This window comes from Leptosomus discolor, chromosome 5 (genome assembly GCF_034619465.1).
Source record: "Leptosomus discolor isolate bLepDis1 chromosome 5, bLepDis1.hap2, whole genome shotgun sequence".
NCBI classification, from domain to species: Eukaryota; Metazoa; Chordata; class Aves; order Leptosomiformes; family Leptosomidae; genus Leptosomus; species Leptosomus discolor.
Genome location: NC_141395.1, coordinates 30,817,367 through 30,831,509, shown reverse-complemented (window position 1 = coordinate 30,831,509; position 14,143 = coordinate 30,817,367). Strand labels below are relative to the sequence as shown.

General features: G+C 42.0%; 2 protein-coding genes across 6 annotated transcripts; one reads left to right on the top strand and one right to left on the bottom strand.

Annotated features, from left to right (window-relative positions):
- Nucleotides 1-2,027: 2,027 nt before the first annotated feature.
- Nucleotides 2,028-8,417, bottom strand: PPIL3 (peptidylprolyl isomerase like 3). Of its 5 annotated transcripts, none has more exons than XM_086465211.1 (8): nucleotides 8,312-8,417; nucleotides 7,615-7,683; nucleotides 7,236-7,283; nucleotides 5,986-6,060; nucleotides 5,135-5,228; nucleotides 4,439-4,506; nucleotides 3,862-3,980; nucleotides 2,028-2,245 (listed from the first exon to the last, which is right to left on the bottom strand). In XM_086465211.1, exons 3-8 carry the CDS (start codon nucleotides 7,236-7,238, stop codon nucleotides 2,119-2,121), a joined length of 486 nt encoding a protein of 161 aa, XP_086321337.1. In that variant the 5' UTR covers nucleotides 7,239-7,283; nucleotides 7,615-7,683; nucleotides 8,312-8,417; the 3' UTR covers nucleotides 2,028-2,118. The 5 variants fall into 5 exon arrangements, with proteins under 5 accessions (XP_086321337.1, XP_086321340.1, XP_086321338.1 ...); XM_086465214.1 differs by having other exon boundaries at nucleotides 7,621-7,683; XM_086465212.1 differs by lacking the exon at nucleotides 8,312-8,417 and adding an exon at nucleotides 8,131-8,148.
- Nucleotides 8,418-8,981: 564 nt separating this feature from the next.
- Nucleotides 8,982-14,143, top strand: NIF3L1 (NGG1 interacting factor 3 like 1). Its single transcript, XM_009953471.2, has 6 exons — nucleotides 8,982-9,417; nucleotides 10,166-10,331; nucleotides 10,788-10,914; nucleotides 11,296-11,434; nucleotides 12,811-12,894; nucleotides 13,851-14,143. The coding sequence occupies exons 1-6, from the start codon at nucleotides 8,982-8,984 to the stop codon at nucleotides 14,033-14,035; spliced, it is 1,137 nt and encodes a 378-aa protein (XP_009951773.2). The 3' UTR covers nucleotides 14,036-14,143.

Genomic DNA, 14,143 nt, shown 5'->3' with positions numbered 1-14,143 from the left:
TTAATGTTTATAAATATGTAAAGGGCGAATGTCAGGAGGATTGAGCCGGGCTCTTCTCGGTGATGGCCAACGATAGGACAAGGGGCAACAGGTGCAAGCTGGAGCACAGGAGGTTCCACATCAACATAAGGAAAAACTTTTTCACTGTGAAGGTGACAGAGCACTGGAACAGGCTGCCCAGAGAGGTTTTGGAGTCTCCTTCTCTGGAGACATTCAAAACCCACCTGGACGCATTCCCGTGTGACCTACTCTAGGTGGTCCTGCTCTGGCAGGGGGGTTGGACTAGATGATCCTTCGAGGTCCCTTCCAACCCCTAACATTCTGTGATTCTGTGAATTTAAAGTGAGCATGACATTTATGGTATGGAATACTTCTGTTGGCCAGCTTAGGTCAGCTGCCCTGGCTTTCGCTCCTCCTGGCTTTAGCACGTGGCTAACTCGAAGCGGCTAAAGACCTTGACCGCTAGAGACCCACATACCAGGCTGGCCACAAACTAAAACAAAGCATCTTATCAACTTTGTTCTCACCGAATTGGGTGCTGCAGTCATCTCAAAAATGCAGCTTTCCTGAACAGAAAATTCATTCTCTGCCAGGACACTTTGCTTTTCTCTTGCAGATAAGTTCTCCTCTTTATTTTAAGAGGCAAAGTCTCAAAATGGGAAATACTGGTCTGAAGCAGACTGTAAGTCAGCAGGACCTCCCAAGGATTACAAGGCACATATGTGAGAATGGACTTGCTAAGTAACATTGACAGTCCAAAGAGGATTGGGGGAAGAAGTCCAGAATGGCAGGAGTTGGATGCAGGAACTGTGGGTACTCTCTCCTGCCTGGGTTTCTCATGCACAGCTGGAACTAGAAACATACGCTCACCTCTATGTATTACAGAGTGAGAAAGTGAACCTCTGTGGAAATTAGTTGATTTTTTCCTGCTTTATGAAAAAAACCCCGATGCCAAAATTCACCTTTTAAATCTATGAGAAAGAGCAGAACATTCTGCTTTTCCCAGTATGCCCAAGGTGAAGAACTGCCTCTTTGACATGTACAAATCACTCTCTTTTCCCTGCTTAAGTCAGTTTATTTTATGCTTACTATACTAAGTCACTTAAGCATAGGATCATATATATGTGTGTGTGTATATATATATATATGCATGTATATATATATGTGTGTATATATATACATACACACATATGTATGCATGTATTTTATTTTTCCTCTTGACCAGTCAATATTCAGGTATCTCTGTACCTTCTTGCAGACTTTCTTATTTGAGTCCAACAACATTTGGTCTCAAATAAGACCAAACAACAGTTCTTTCTCATTTGTTCAACATCATCTTGGCCATCTTGTATTATTTTGGGTGTATCAGGATATTCTTGATTAGAAGTCTGACCACAGTCTTTTTGTCACTCCTCTTTGTTGTGTTTACCTGCTATTGTTTGTGCAATAAACTGATGAAAAACAAGTTACAGTAAATCCATGGTTACCCAGTTTCGATCAACAGCTACGTAAAGACACAAACACTGACTCTTTCGTATCAAAAGTGTTGTGCCAGAGGCAGAAGTGATTGTTTCTAATCTAGCTTTTGGGGAGGCTGAAGAGGTTACTGTTCCAACACAGCAGTACAAGAGCAAGCACTCCTTGAAACATGCCCTTTAATCCCCTAGGACAGAAAGGTTTCATCTATGACACTGCTTTCACCTAGGGGAAAAAATTGCATCTTACTCAGTTTTCTGAAAACCAGTAAAGTAAGGAAGGTTACAATTTACATGAGAGTTTCAGAAAAGTGGCAGTATGAAATTGTAGCAAAGGACATTGTTTCAACATAGTATCACTAAGAAAGATAAGGCAGAAAACAAAGATTAGCAAAACAAAATATATTTAAAAACTATTTTCTTACTTTACAAGTATTAAAAAAAATAAAATTCCTGGAAAAACTGACTTCTAAAGCATAAGACTCCTCTGTGACAACTCCCACACAATGTCACAACTGCTGAAAATCCCGCATTCAATGAGCAAAGGTATGATCCAGCTCAATTAATCCTTTTTAATGACACTTTAAACCCCATAATCCAGCAGTTGAATAGTCTCTAAAGAATGTGTCGAGGCACTCTGTGGCTACAGGGCAAAAGGGTTGGCATGAATTGTAATATCTTTAATGCGAACATCATTAAGAGGTCGGTAGGTTTTCTCATTCACAGGCAGCTTCTCCAGCTCATCCAGGGTCTCCAAGCCATCAATAACTCTGGAAAAAATGCAGAAGTTCTAGGAATTGCCTCCTAATAACGACTTAAATTTCACAACTGAGATCTCAGAGCACTTTACAATTAAGTATCATAGGTTAAGGACTTTGCAAGCAAATGATACAAATAAGACAACCAAAACATTACATTCAGCACATAACTTATTTTACAAGGAAATATTAAGCATCCATGACAGATTCTGATAAAAAGTACAAATAATTCCCATTGACCTGACAGTATCATATTTTATACCAACGATAGCTGTACAGAGAGCCGGGCTGCACTTCCCGGCAGGCGGAACTGACCAATCATAATACACGTTTAAGTCGCGGCAAGATACTGGCCGTTCCAAACTTCACTGTGGATTACTGAAATCCTACGACTGGAAAATCAGAGATCTTCCAAATGTGAGATTATAATTTCTGACCTTCTGACTCAAAGACAAGACTGGACAGAACCATTAATAACTGTGTAAATCTAATAGCACAAGTATGTTCAGGCTTTCAGATTTTTTGTTCAGGCTGAAGAAGCGGAAGAGAGATCGTTCTAATAAACCTCTTACTTTTTTGTTGAAATAACTAGCTCTGGTAAATCTTGGCAGTTTATTCCCCAGTCACGGCCTTGGCAGAAAACACATCGTGCTGTCTGCAGTTCAATTCAGTCACATTTGTCAACTCTTTGAATCTAGGATGCTGGATTGTGGGCCAGCAGGGACTGCATATGCTGTTCTGCTGATTCTGCAACTGGGGCAGGAGTATCTTAAACTGACAGAAAATCTGGCAAAGTTCATCTGTCAGAGCCTCTACTCTTTTCTAAGAAAGATGTCTAAAAACTTCAATCACACTTCTAAACGACCTAGAAGTACAGAATAGTATTTTCACATTTCAATAGTTTCCTTTGAATATTTAACTCAATTTAATAAAGGCAATTTTTTCTCAGCAGATTCACTTGTACTCTAGAGACCTTTTAACAACAAGCAAAAGAAAAGATATTACCACAATTTTGAGATAGAAAAAGCAGTATCTGAAAGACTCAAAAATTAAATACTTGCTTTCAGGATGATACATTACCAGTAATGTCTATTAACATAAAAACATTTAAAAATAATGATGCATCTTAAACAACCTCATCTGATTTTATAAACTGTCAGTTCCATGAGTTTTATCTGACCAACAGGAAATTCCACTCAAACAGAAGAATGACCATGTTGGTACCACACCCATCCCCAGATCCAGTCCAAAATCGCATTCTTGCTTCTCAGTAAACCTTACAACTGTGCATCCAGTTGCTCTGGAGTTTGCTTAAAATCATGCTGCGTCCATTTGGGCATGAATGAAAAGGCAATAACTAGGGGCAGGGGGGAAGAAAAAACCCTCCATTCTTGAGGTAATTTTTAATATGTCTATTTCCACTGAATTCTCTACTACTAAGAAAAAGGGAGCAGCATTTTTGGAGCAACTAATTCTGGTGACAGTGCAAGAGCATACATTTGCATATACACATCCAATATTTTAAAGAGTTTTAGAATCAGAAGCTTCTAAATTTGCATTGCATGTGCCCTGAAATATTCAGATCCTTCACACACTATGATAAAGAGGCAGGCAGTTGGATCACTTACTTTCCAAACACAGTGTACTTCATGTCTAGGTGTGGTTGCTTGCCATAAGTGATGAAGAACTGCGATCCATTGGTATTCGGACCATTGTTTGCCATTGAAACTACCCCACGGACACTGTGCTGAAAGAGGGCAAAATGGTCAACATGAATACACATCTGTGAAAGCTGGGCTTTAACCTGGACAAAGTGCTCTGTGAATTAGTATTGTGCTTCAATACCATTATTAAGAGCAAATCTTCATTGCTAATACATTCCATCACAGTCCATAATTAGCTCCTCAAAACTGCTCTTACAACAAAAAATTACTTCTTTGCCTTCAGTGCGCGAAAACTACTTTGTTACAAATTCTTTCTACTTCTGTTCTAAGTGATTAAAACTCTCAAACCTAACTTGCCAAATACAGAAATGCCTGTTCCTATTTTAATAATAAGCTTTCTATCCCTTTATTGTGGGATTATACTTTGCTTCACAATTACAAAAGAGGTATTTAATACAGTACAACACAATGCTGATTGTTCTCCAACCTGTAAAGAATATTCATATGAAAACATAACTGTATATTGAGAGTACAGAAATACCTTTAAGTATTCACTGAATTCATCTTCAAACTTCTTGCCCCAGATACTGTTACCTCCTTTTCCCGTGCCTGACAAAGAAACAACACAATAGATTACTGGATTTTCAGTACAAACAAAGACCCTATATAGCCTGTAATTCGTTTGAGGCAGGGATCAGGTTCTCATGTCTTGATACTGAGCAGAGACATAACTCTATATAAGGAACACCTGTTAAGAAGCAGAACAAAACACTGACATATTCTCAAATTAAATTCAGTATGTGTACAAACAGACACACAGCTGAATCATATTTTCTCCCAAACAGCTGATACAGTCTGGGACATTTTCTCCAAATGCTTTAGAGACAGCGTAGCCTTTCAGACAGAAACCAGAGAAACCACAGTAGCAACTGCTACCTGTTCAACAGGTGGTAAGTCAGCAGAACCATTGTATTAGGAGAAACAGCTGGAAAAACTAAAGTTTGTAGAATGCTTTACTACCGCACGATTATTTAGAACTAGGGTAACAGCTGCTCTTCTGTAAGGTCACCACAGAAAACTAATCTCATCATAAAAACCTCTATCAACAACACAATAATTCTTGTATCTTATTTTCATTCTATTTACATTTTGGTTTTAAAATTCATACTTTTATTTTTATTTCTATTTTATTTTTATGTACATTTTTCTATAGAGACACATGGACAGAAGAATTTACCTAACGGATCTCCTGTCTGAACCATGAAGCCCTTTATGTTCCGGTGAAATACGCATCCATTGTAGTAGTTACTAGCACAAAGAGCCAGGAAGTTCTAAGGAAATTAAACAAATCATATTAGCAAACAATTCAGAAATAGCATCCTCTTACTAAAATGACAGCATTGGCAAGACCAAGACTAACCCTTTTGCCTCTGCTTTGCATTGTGACCACATGAATTCCACAGAGTACTGACACAGAATAATCATAAACAAATTATAGTTAACACACTCCTTTGACACTGTCACAGATACGAAGGATTTTAAATAAAGCCTATAGCACAAGGTTGTCTGACTCAAGGAACAAACAAGAAGCCCAAGACATGCTCAAAAGTATCACTTCCATTCAACATTTTTATTTTATAAATGTAATTTTGTCAGCAATAACTTCATGCCTCAGCTTTGTTAGTTAAAAAGTAAATTATTTCAATTTAAGCTTAAATTTATTGCAGAAAGGAAAACCTGGGACTTCTGACAAACTGGGAGCGATTCTCACTCTTAAATGAAAATCAAATCTGTGCAAGTGTGAGCAAACCTCAGGAAATTCAGAAATCCCAGGCCATGTGCCGTATTTCCCCTTAAGGGCAAAGGGCACTTTGGGAGATGCTGGGACTTGGACAGAAGCAGCCCTTAGCTAAACAGGCTCTAGGCAGTATGACACAGTGCACAAGATTCAACAGGCATTGTACCAGCTTAAAATGTTAACATTCCATTAAGTGAAAAGATTAATTGCAAAAGCCACTTCACCTCCTGTATAGTCTTCACTATTTCTACTTTGTTTCAACACTGGGCAATCCTACCCCAGTTACTCACTTCACAAGTCTTTGGTGTACGCTCACAGAACAGTTCAATTTTAATATCTCCTACATCAGTATGCAGCGTGACAGCCTGAGCAAGAGGCAGAAAAGAATAATTAAATTGGCAATTAAATACTAACAGACTTGGTTTTATTTCCTAGAACATAAGCAATTTCCCACTGCATATAACCACTCTTTCAATATTTGTCCATAAGCAAGGCTACTGACACAAACCTTCCACATTTCCAGTGAAACCACCAGAAAGCACTGGGTTTCACTTAGTTTCAGGACAAATCAAGTTTGCCACAGTAATGCAGAAGCTCCGTTTCATGCTGTTCCACTCCAGAGACACATTATTAATTTGCAAACTGGACCTACTCAGCCACTTAATTGCAAAGTTCAAGAATTAAAATTGTATCTATTTCAGATGATAGTGTGGTGCACAAACCTCACTGGTTTACAGCCAGAGGAACAACTGATGTGTGTTACTCACCTGCAGCCTTTTGAGTGATATGGCTAGTTCTGAATGGCACTGTATATAATCTGCCTTCACAAACAAGCAAATCTATGAAACTACACACTTTTCTTAAGAATTTATAAATAACCTTCATAAAATTTAAAATCGCAGTCACCCAGTCCCCTAAGCAAATATATCTCTCTAGGCCAAATATACCACAGTGCTCCCATGGAAAGTCCTAAACTACGCAAACATAATTACTGTGGGGATAAGTGTACAGGAAAACTAATAAAAATCAGCATCATGTTGATACTGGCATACTGTTTCAGAAGTACACAAGTAAAGAAGAGAAGACCGTTGCCTGCAATGTCCATGAAGAGGCTATAACAGGTATATGTACACACACAGACACACAGTCTAACCTCTATTTCCTGATCTGCTAAACTTTTAAAAGCCTGTAAGTGTAGAAGGTTACATACACTCAAGTAGGGCTATGTGCTTGCAACCTGAATAATGCTTCTGTGGCAAAAGAAACCAAACTAGATTACCAAATATTAGCCAAAGTAGGATTAAAATTTAGGGTCTTAGAACCGAAAGTCTAATATATTTTAGGCTGATGGAAATTAACCTATTTTCCTTTTCACAATAACTTGTTAGGTCTGAAGTGAAAACCGCCACTTTTAATTACAAATTCTTCACAGCATCAGTCAAACGCGTAACCCTTTTGAGATGCTAAGCAGCCATTCACTTTCTAAGAGATGACCATTTCAGAAAGAATGAAAATATGTAAAAAGTGCTATTGTTCTCACCATGTCTGCTTATCAAAAAGCTGAAGTAGATTTATATACAGCAATTTCCTGCAAATAAAACAGATTAAGTTTGTTGGGTTTTTTCCATCCATCCCCAAAACTTTTTGATTTTAAAATATTTGTGTGGTTATGTGCTTTTACACCACATAGTTTCACAGTACCATTCAAGTGGCTCTGTGGATAAATGTTTTACCTGCATTATGGGGACTATGCAGCATATAAAGAACTATATAAAGGAGTAGAACAAAATAGCTTAGAGAAAGGGTGTGGGGCCAAAAAACATCCTTTCCTAGGATGAAAGTTTATACTAAGCAAACACAGCTTTTCCAAAGGTTATGGTTTTATAAATGACAGAAATTAACAGGTAAAAGCCACATACCAGTACCTAAATAAAGTGTGATTTGGAGCCACCTTCTGACAGCTGCCAGTGCCTGCAACTGACAGGTACCTGCATCCAAGCATAGGATCAAACTTTACCTTAGTAATATTTTCAAATAAAGCACTTGGAACGAGGACAATAAAACCGCAGTTGTGTAGAAATCAACAGTTTTACACGCTAATTTCTTCTCTGTATACTGCTTTCCCTGGTTAGCCCCCAGGCTTGGCAAGGCCTCCCACATAAGCCGAGGAACCCTCCGACTCCAGCTCCAGCCCGGCCCCTTTCACCCCCCACCCCGGCTGCAGCCTGCCTTGAGCGGCGGGGCGCCGGGACGAGCAACCGGCACCGCGCAGGCTCCGGTTCGGCACCCCTAGGGCCGACCGCGCTCACTGCAACCCACCCGCCCTCGGCTCCTATCTGACCAACGACAGCCTGGAGCTATCGCTCCTCTTCTGCTGATCTGAGGTACTTCCACCCAAAACCCACGCACAGCACGCGTGGACTCGGCTCACCCACCGCCCCCATCGCTGCAAGACGCGGCCCAGCTCCTCCACCCGTGAGCGACTCTGCCAGGCGGCACTGCACCGCCCGACCGGGACGCCCGCCGTTCCCGCCGCACCACGGTCGCCAGCTCGGCCTTCTCCCGCATCCCCGGCGCCTTCGCCCTCGCCCGGCCACATGGAGGCTTCGCACAAACCTGCCGAGGCTGTACCCGAACGCATCACCCGCCGCTTCCTAGCGGCTCCCCGGCTCTCCTCACGCAGGGTGCAGGAAGGGGCTGGGCCGCCCTGGCCGCCGCTCACCCCCAGCCCGGCGCGGCCGGGGATGCGCAGAGGCCACCCCCAGCCCCGCTGGCGCGGCGGAAGCGGCGGAGCCGAGCGCAGGCCCCGCCCCGTAGCCCTTGCCCTGCTCCGGCGTGAGGTGAGTGCACGGCCCCGCCGCGGCGGCGGCAGCGGGCCCTGCTCGGCGGCCTGTGCGGACGCAGCTGGCGGTGCCCCAAGGCCGCCTGTCCCGGGCCCGCTTGCCCCCGCGCGAGAGACAAACGCTTCTCCGGTTGGATTCCGCGGGTCGGCTTTAGTCTGCGAAGATGGATGACGTTTCAGTTCCGTAGGTTTCTTGCACGACTGCGTAGTCGTTTATGGTGCTTCACGGGAGCACTGGAGGCAGGGAGGGGGTGTGTGCCCACCGCCCGCGCTCCGTTGCAGGGCGGCCCGGCTCCGACTGCGGTGGCTGCCGGGGGTCCGGGCCGCGCTCCTCTCTCTCAGTGGGGCGGCGTTCGCAGCCCGAACACTCCTCACGCTGCTGTTACAGCCAGTGAATTACCGAGGCTTATTGCTGCCCTTTCTTACCCCTCCACAGAGAGCTGCATGCTGCTGCCCGGCACACCGCTGCTTCGCCGGCCTCTCCGCTGCGTCCGTGCTTTGGGCCACCTGCCCTCCCGCTCCCTCATGAATCTCAGGGAGCTCGTTTCTGCCCTGAATGACTTTGCATCCCTCTCTCTGGCTGAAAGCTGGGACAATGTAGGGTTGCTGGTGGAACCAAGTCCTCCCCACATTGTGAACACCCTTTTCCTCACTAACGATCTCACTGAGGAGGTGATGGAGGAGGCAGTGCTGAAGAAGGCAGACCTTATTCTTTCTTACCACCCTCCTATATTCACACCACTCAAGCGAGTAACATGGAAGACCTGGAAGGAACGGCTCGTGGTCCGAGCCCTGGAGCACAGAATCGGGATTTACTCTCCGCATACGGCGTACGATGCCATACCTCATGGAGTCAATAACTGGCTAACAAAGGGACTTGGTGAGATTCTGTTAAAAACAAACAAAAAGGTTAAAATTACTTCAGCAGTATATGCTATTTTATGTGGGGAGTCTCCCTCATTTTCTTTTCTTCCATACCTTCTTTTACAGGTATGATTCAATTACTTTTTTTTTTCTTCTTTTTTTTTTTTCCCCAATATTCTTCTAATACTTCTAAGTACCCTAAACATATTTTAGACTATTTATCCTGGTGAAGAATACCAGATACAAACACTAGAGGATTTTTTGCGATGCATGACTGTACTATTGGATGTAGCCAGAACTGGTGCAGCAGCATATTTATTGTCCGTCTTGGTTGCAAAGTTTAGGCGCTGAATTTAAATCACCACCTTTAATTTATAAAGTACGAGATCTCATTGTTTGCAAAAGACTTAAGGTATCTGGAATTCTTTTAGATTTTTATTCTGTGTTGTGGTTCATAAATTAAAACAGCTATGTCTTTACCAGCCTGATTTACAAACCAGAAACTATTTCAGTTGTGTACAATTCTTAGTATCAAATGGATGGCGTTAATAATGACAAATAATACATATCCATTAGCTTCTTTGCACTTAAAATAGACTGTGCCTAATGGAGACAACAGGGCAAGAAGTCCTCAGTTCTGGACAGGGAAAGTGGGATTCAAATGCAAAATTTGCATCTTTCTGTTGCTTCTAGGATATGTGCTAAATCAGTATTAGGATACTTATCCAGCTTTATAAAACAGCAATCTTGCACTGTTTTCTCAGGTGCCTGTACTTCGGTCCCACTGCATCCATCAGCTGCACCAAGCTATCCAGCTGAAGGCTCTCACCGGGTAGAATTCTGCACAGACAACACTGAGAATCTGGACACAGTGCTGTCCAAAATCAAAGATATCAAAGACATTTCCTGTCTCACTACTCTCCCTGCTAGGTATCTGCTTCACTCTTTTAATACTGTATTCTTTCTGTTGTTTGAAACAATAAGTTGCTGGAATTGTATTTTACTATTGTAATCACTTTCTTCCTCTGTGCATTGCTGCTATTTTTTTCAGGAACAGATCTAGAACCTTAAGGAATAATCATCCCTTTCTGATCAATCTATGTTACACTAAATGGTAACAGCAACTCACTGTAGCATCATATAGATTAGAGGTGGTAAAGAAGAGTATTAACAGGAAATTTGATGAGGACAGTTGAGTTAAATTCCCATATCTGTTTCTTCCCAGGGAGTAGAGTAGGCTAGGCTAGGCTAGGCTATTACAATGCCTTCTTTTTTCTTTTCTCTATGGTACAATAGCCTCTGGTATAGACTAGCTTTGTTTTATATTAATATGATGCTGAAATTTTATCTAGTTTCTTAGCAAGCACCAAGCATATCTTTCTGCAGGGTTGAAGGTGAGGAGCAAACAAGAGTCAGTTTGAACTGCTCTCAGAAAGCACTGTTGGAGGTAGTGGCGTTACTGTCCCAGAACAGCCTTCTTTATCACAAGACCGAGATTCTTTTATTACAAAAGGTAACAAAATCACATATTACTTCCAGTGAATGTATTACTTGTGTGAGCTGAGTGCCCTAAACAATGAAATCCAGTAGTCAATAGCATCACAGGTTTCCTGTGCTGCCCCGTCAGTACTCTGAAATACTGGCCTGTGAGGATTTGTAGCCATGCATATTTTCCAAACCAATGAAAATAGCTGCGTGGCCTGTGGTAATTCTTAAATCAGTTCCGATAACTAGTGTAGTTTTAGTATGTTATGTTCAAGAACGTAACATACATATTTTTTCGTAAAGTTCAGAGGCATTCCTGAATGCCCAATATACTCATCTTTGTACAGTATGGAAAGCAATGCGAACTTCTGCAGTCAGCTTTCTCACAGTAACTTTCATTTCTTTTCAGCCTCTTCTTCCCCATACTGGAATGGGACGTCTGTGTACACTGAGTGAGCCGGTCTCCTTGTCAGAAATAATTGAGCGTATCAAAAGCCACCTAAAATTACCCCACGTGCGCTTAGCCGTGGGAATGGGCAAGACACTAGGTAAAGGCCTGCAAGTAAGACTGTTATTAGAAATTGTATTCCAGGAAGATAAGGAGCATAAGTGTGTGCATCAGTGTGTGAAATATCACTGCCTTGTGTAGGTTTACTTCCAAATAGTATGAAGCACTGTTAAAAGACAAGAAACAGCACTTTAGAATTTACGTGGTACAATCACACAAGAAGAATCTCATCTGTATTTTTAATTGGAAGTTCTATATTATGCTGGTTGTCACTGTGAAGAAGGGACAGCACAAATCGAATATGAGACATCCTTTTTCATAATTTATAATGACTAAGATTTTTTCTCCCAGGATATTAGACACAATTGTGTACCATTTCATTGCACACTCCCTTTTGTGACTGAATGTTAAATTTCAAAGCATCTTAAAATGGTGAGACACTTTATGGTATGCTTATGAACATGTAACTATCCATGTTTTGATGAAAGAGAGATAGTGGCTAAGGTGAACTGTCCTAGCTCAAACAGTGGGTCACTAGTAAAACATGGAGGAAGCATCCTCTTATCCCAGATACCTATCCTAATCTCCAGGGAGCACAGCAATTAGAATTTGCAAGACCAAATTTGTTGAAAACTCTTTGTTACTTATAAGACGGAAGTCTTACTAGAAGCCTCTTACACTATCAATTGCACTAAAAAAAACCCAGACTATTTTGAAGCCTCTCATTATGGTGTGGGATCGTAGTAGTGCAACTCCACTTAAATCAACAGTAATTACATGGCAACATAATGTAAAACCTTAATAGAATTTGAAAACTGTGTCATGTGTCCCCTCTCCCTAGTGAATGTCATATATATGGAGAATTAAATTTCCTGTCACATATGTAATAGCTTGGAATCGGCAATCAGAAGACGGGCAAATTTTGAATGGCATGGAGCAGCTCTCAGCTTGCACAGAGTGGCCTTCTGAGAGATGACAGTAGGAAGCAGTGTATCTCAGAGGCAAAATGCTGCCTTAGTGGCATCAGTAGTTGGAAAAATAATGATGATGGAACATGAGAGCCCTGGAAAGAGTAGCAGCCTAGTAAAGAGGTCATAACCCTAAGTAACACCTCACTAGGAGAGAACTAGCCAGCAGCCAGCCTTCGTGCTGTAGTTTTCTGCAAACTTTCCTACCCCTTGGAAAAAAAAACCCACAACCTACACATCTGTTTGGTACACAGAGGATTTTGCTGTATTATCAGAGATGTTATAGGCCCATGACTCTTTCAAACTGACAGATGTATGTCTTACTCCAATGAAATTACACTGACCCCTAAAATCAAGGTAGTGGTTACTGTGAAACAATTTGTAGCAATACTGATAGAGGGCTGAACAGAGGGAAAGGAGTTTGACTGTGGCACCTTGTATCCTGCAGAATCACTAGTGAAGAAAGCTGCTCTGTGTGCTGGTTCTGGGAGCAGTGTGCTGAAGGGAACGGAAGCTGACCTCTATCTCACAGGTAAAAGATTATGTTGCTGTTTTGTTATCTTTATAAAAATAGTCACTAGGAAAAAAAGAAGGAAAAAAGAAGAGAGTTGACAGGCTGTTGAAAGATTTGGCCAGGAAGAATTACCTGTGGGAAACAATCAGTTGTTGGAATGATAGGATAACATTAGAGATAACGTGGATCAGATGGCTGTGTGGCACAGTGAAGGTTATTTAAATTAAAATATTGCTAACATGCATTATTTCAACGCAAAATCAGTGCTGATGGCAGTCTATTGCAACTTCCAGTGTCTTTCTCCTTTGGCAAGATACAAGGTATTTCCTCAGTTCTCTACTGACTTCCCTAATGGAAAATGGAATATAATGTAGTCTACAGAATCTTCCAAAGGAACCCCGTAGTGTATCTGACCAAAGGGACACTTAAGCCCATTATCCTCTTTTCTGACAGGGGGACCACTACCCCCTACAGCTTGCTCAACAATAGAAAGGCTGCTTTGCATTCTGTAGTACTTAGCTCAAGCAAGTTCTTTGGCAAGGCATGGCCCATCTCGCCCTTATATACGGCCCTGCAGAGCTGACAGTCAGCTTCTTTGCAAGGCTTCCCAGTTGCTGTCCTCTGTCACAGCAATGCACGTGACATCCAGACAGTCCACTTCCAAACCACTCTGCACACTCCTATTTCCTGCCCAAAGTGGCAGGCTCTACCACCATTCAAAGAGGGCAAGGAATTTCTGTGGTTTTGTCTCAGTTGTATACAGGGAATATCAGCTGAAAGTCCTTCAAGGGACACTAGAGTAGGAGTGTTCCATGTTCTTACACTGAGCAGATGGTGTTGCATTCCGCCTTTATGGGCTGTATCCCATTATGTCTTCCCAGCTTCTAGCTAAGATTCTGCGTACATTGCAAAGAACTGGTTACCTAAGCTGTACTGTTAGTGACCTACATGGTGTTTCTTTCTCAAAATGTCAGGAGAGATGTCCCACCATGACATTCTGGATGCAGTTGCCAATGGGATAAGTGTTATTCTGTGTGAGCACAGTAACACTGAGCGAGGCTTCTTGTCAGAGCTGTGTGACATGCTAGCTGTCCACCTACAGAACGAAATCAACATAATCCTGTCTGAGAAAGACAGAGATCCCCTCCAGGTCGCATAGGAAAAAAAAAAAAAAATAGGAGTGAGAGAATTCAGTCAAGAGTTTCATGGTATCTTGCACAGACTTACCCAACTGCAAGCTTAATGAAGATGCTCGGGATTGGTTCTG

Excerpts from the sequence above, each read along its gene's own strand:
- PPIL3 (XM_086465211.1), bottom strand. Across the intron at positions 4,507-5,134 it reads TCAGACAGGAGATCCGTTAG|GCACGGGAAAAGGAGGTAAC; the intron begins GTAAATTCTTCT and ends TTTCTTTGTCAG. Across the intron at positions 2,246-3,861 it reads AAGTACACTGTGTTTGGAAA|AGTTATTGATGGCTTGGAGA; the intron begins GTAAGTGATCCA and ends CATTTTTTCCAG.
- NIF3L1 (XM_009953471.2), top strand. The coding sequence starts at position 8,982 with ATGCTGCTGCCCGGCACACCGCTGCTTCGCCGGCCTCTCCGCTGCGTC. Across the intron at positions 10,332-10,787 it reads CTCACTACTCTCCCTGCTAG|GGTTGAAGGTGAGGAGCAAA; the intron begins GTATCTGCTTCA and ends ATCTTTCTGCAG. Across the intron at positions 10,915-11,295 it reads AGATTCTTTTATTACAAAAG|CCTCTTCTTCCCCATACTGG; the intron begins GTAACAAAATCA and ends ATTTCTTTTCAG.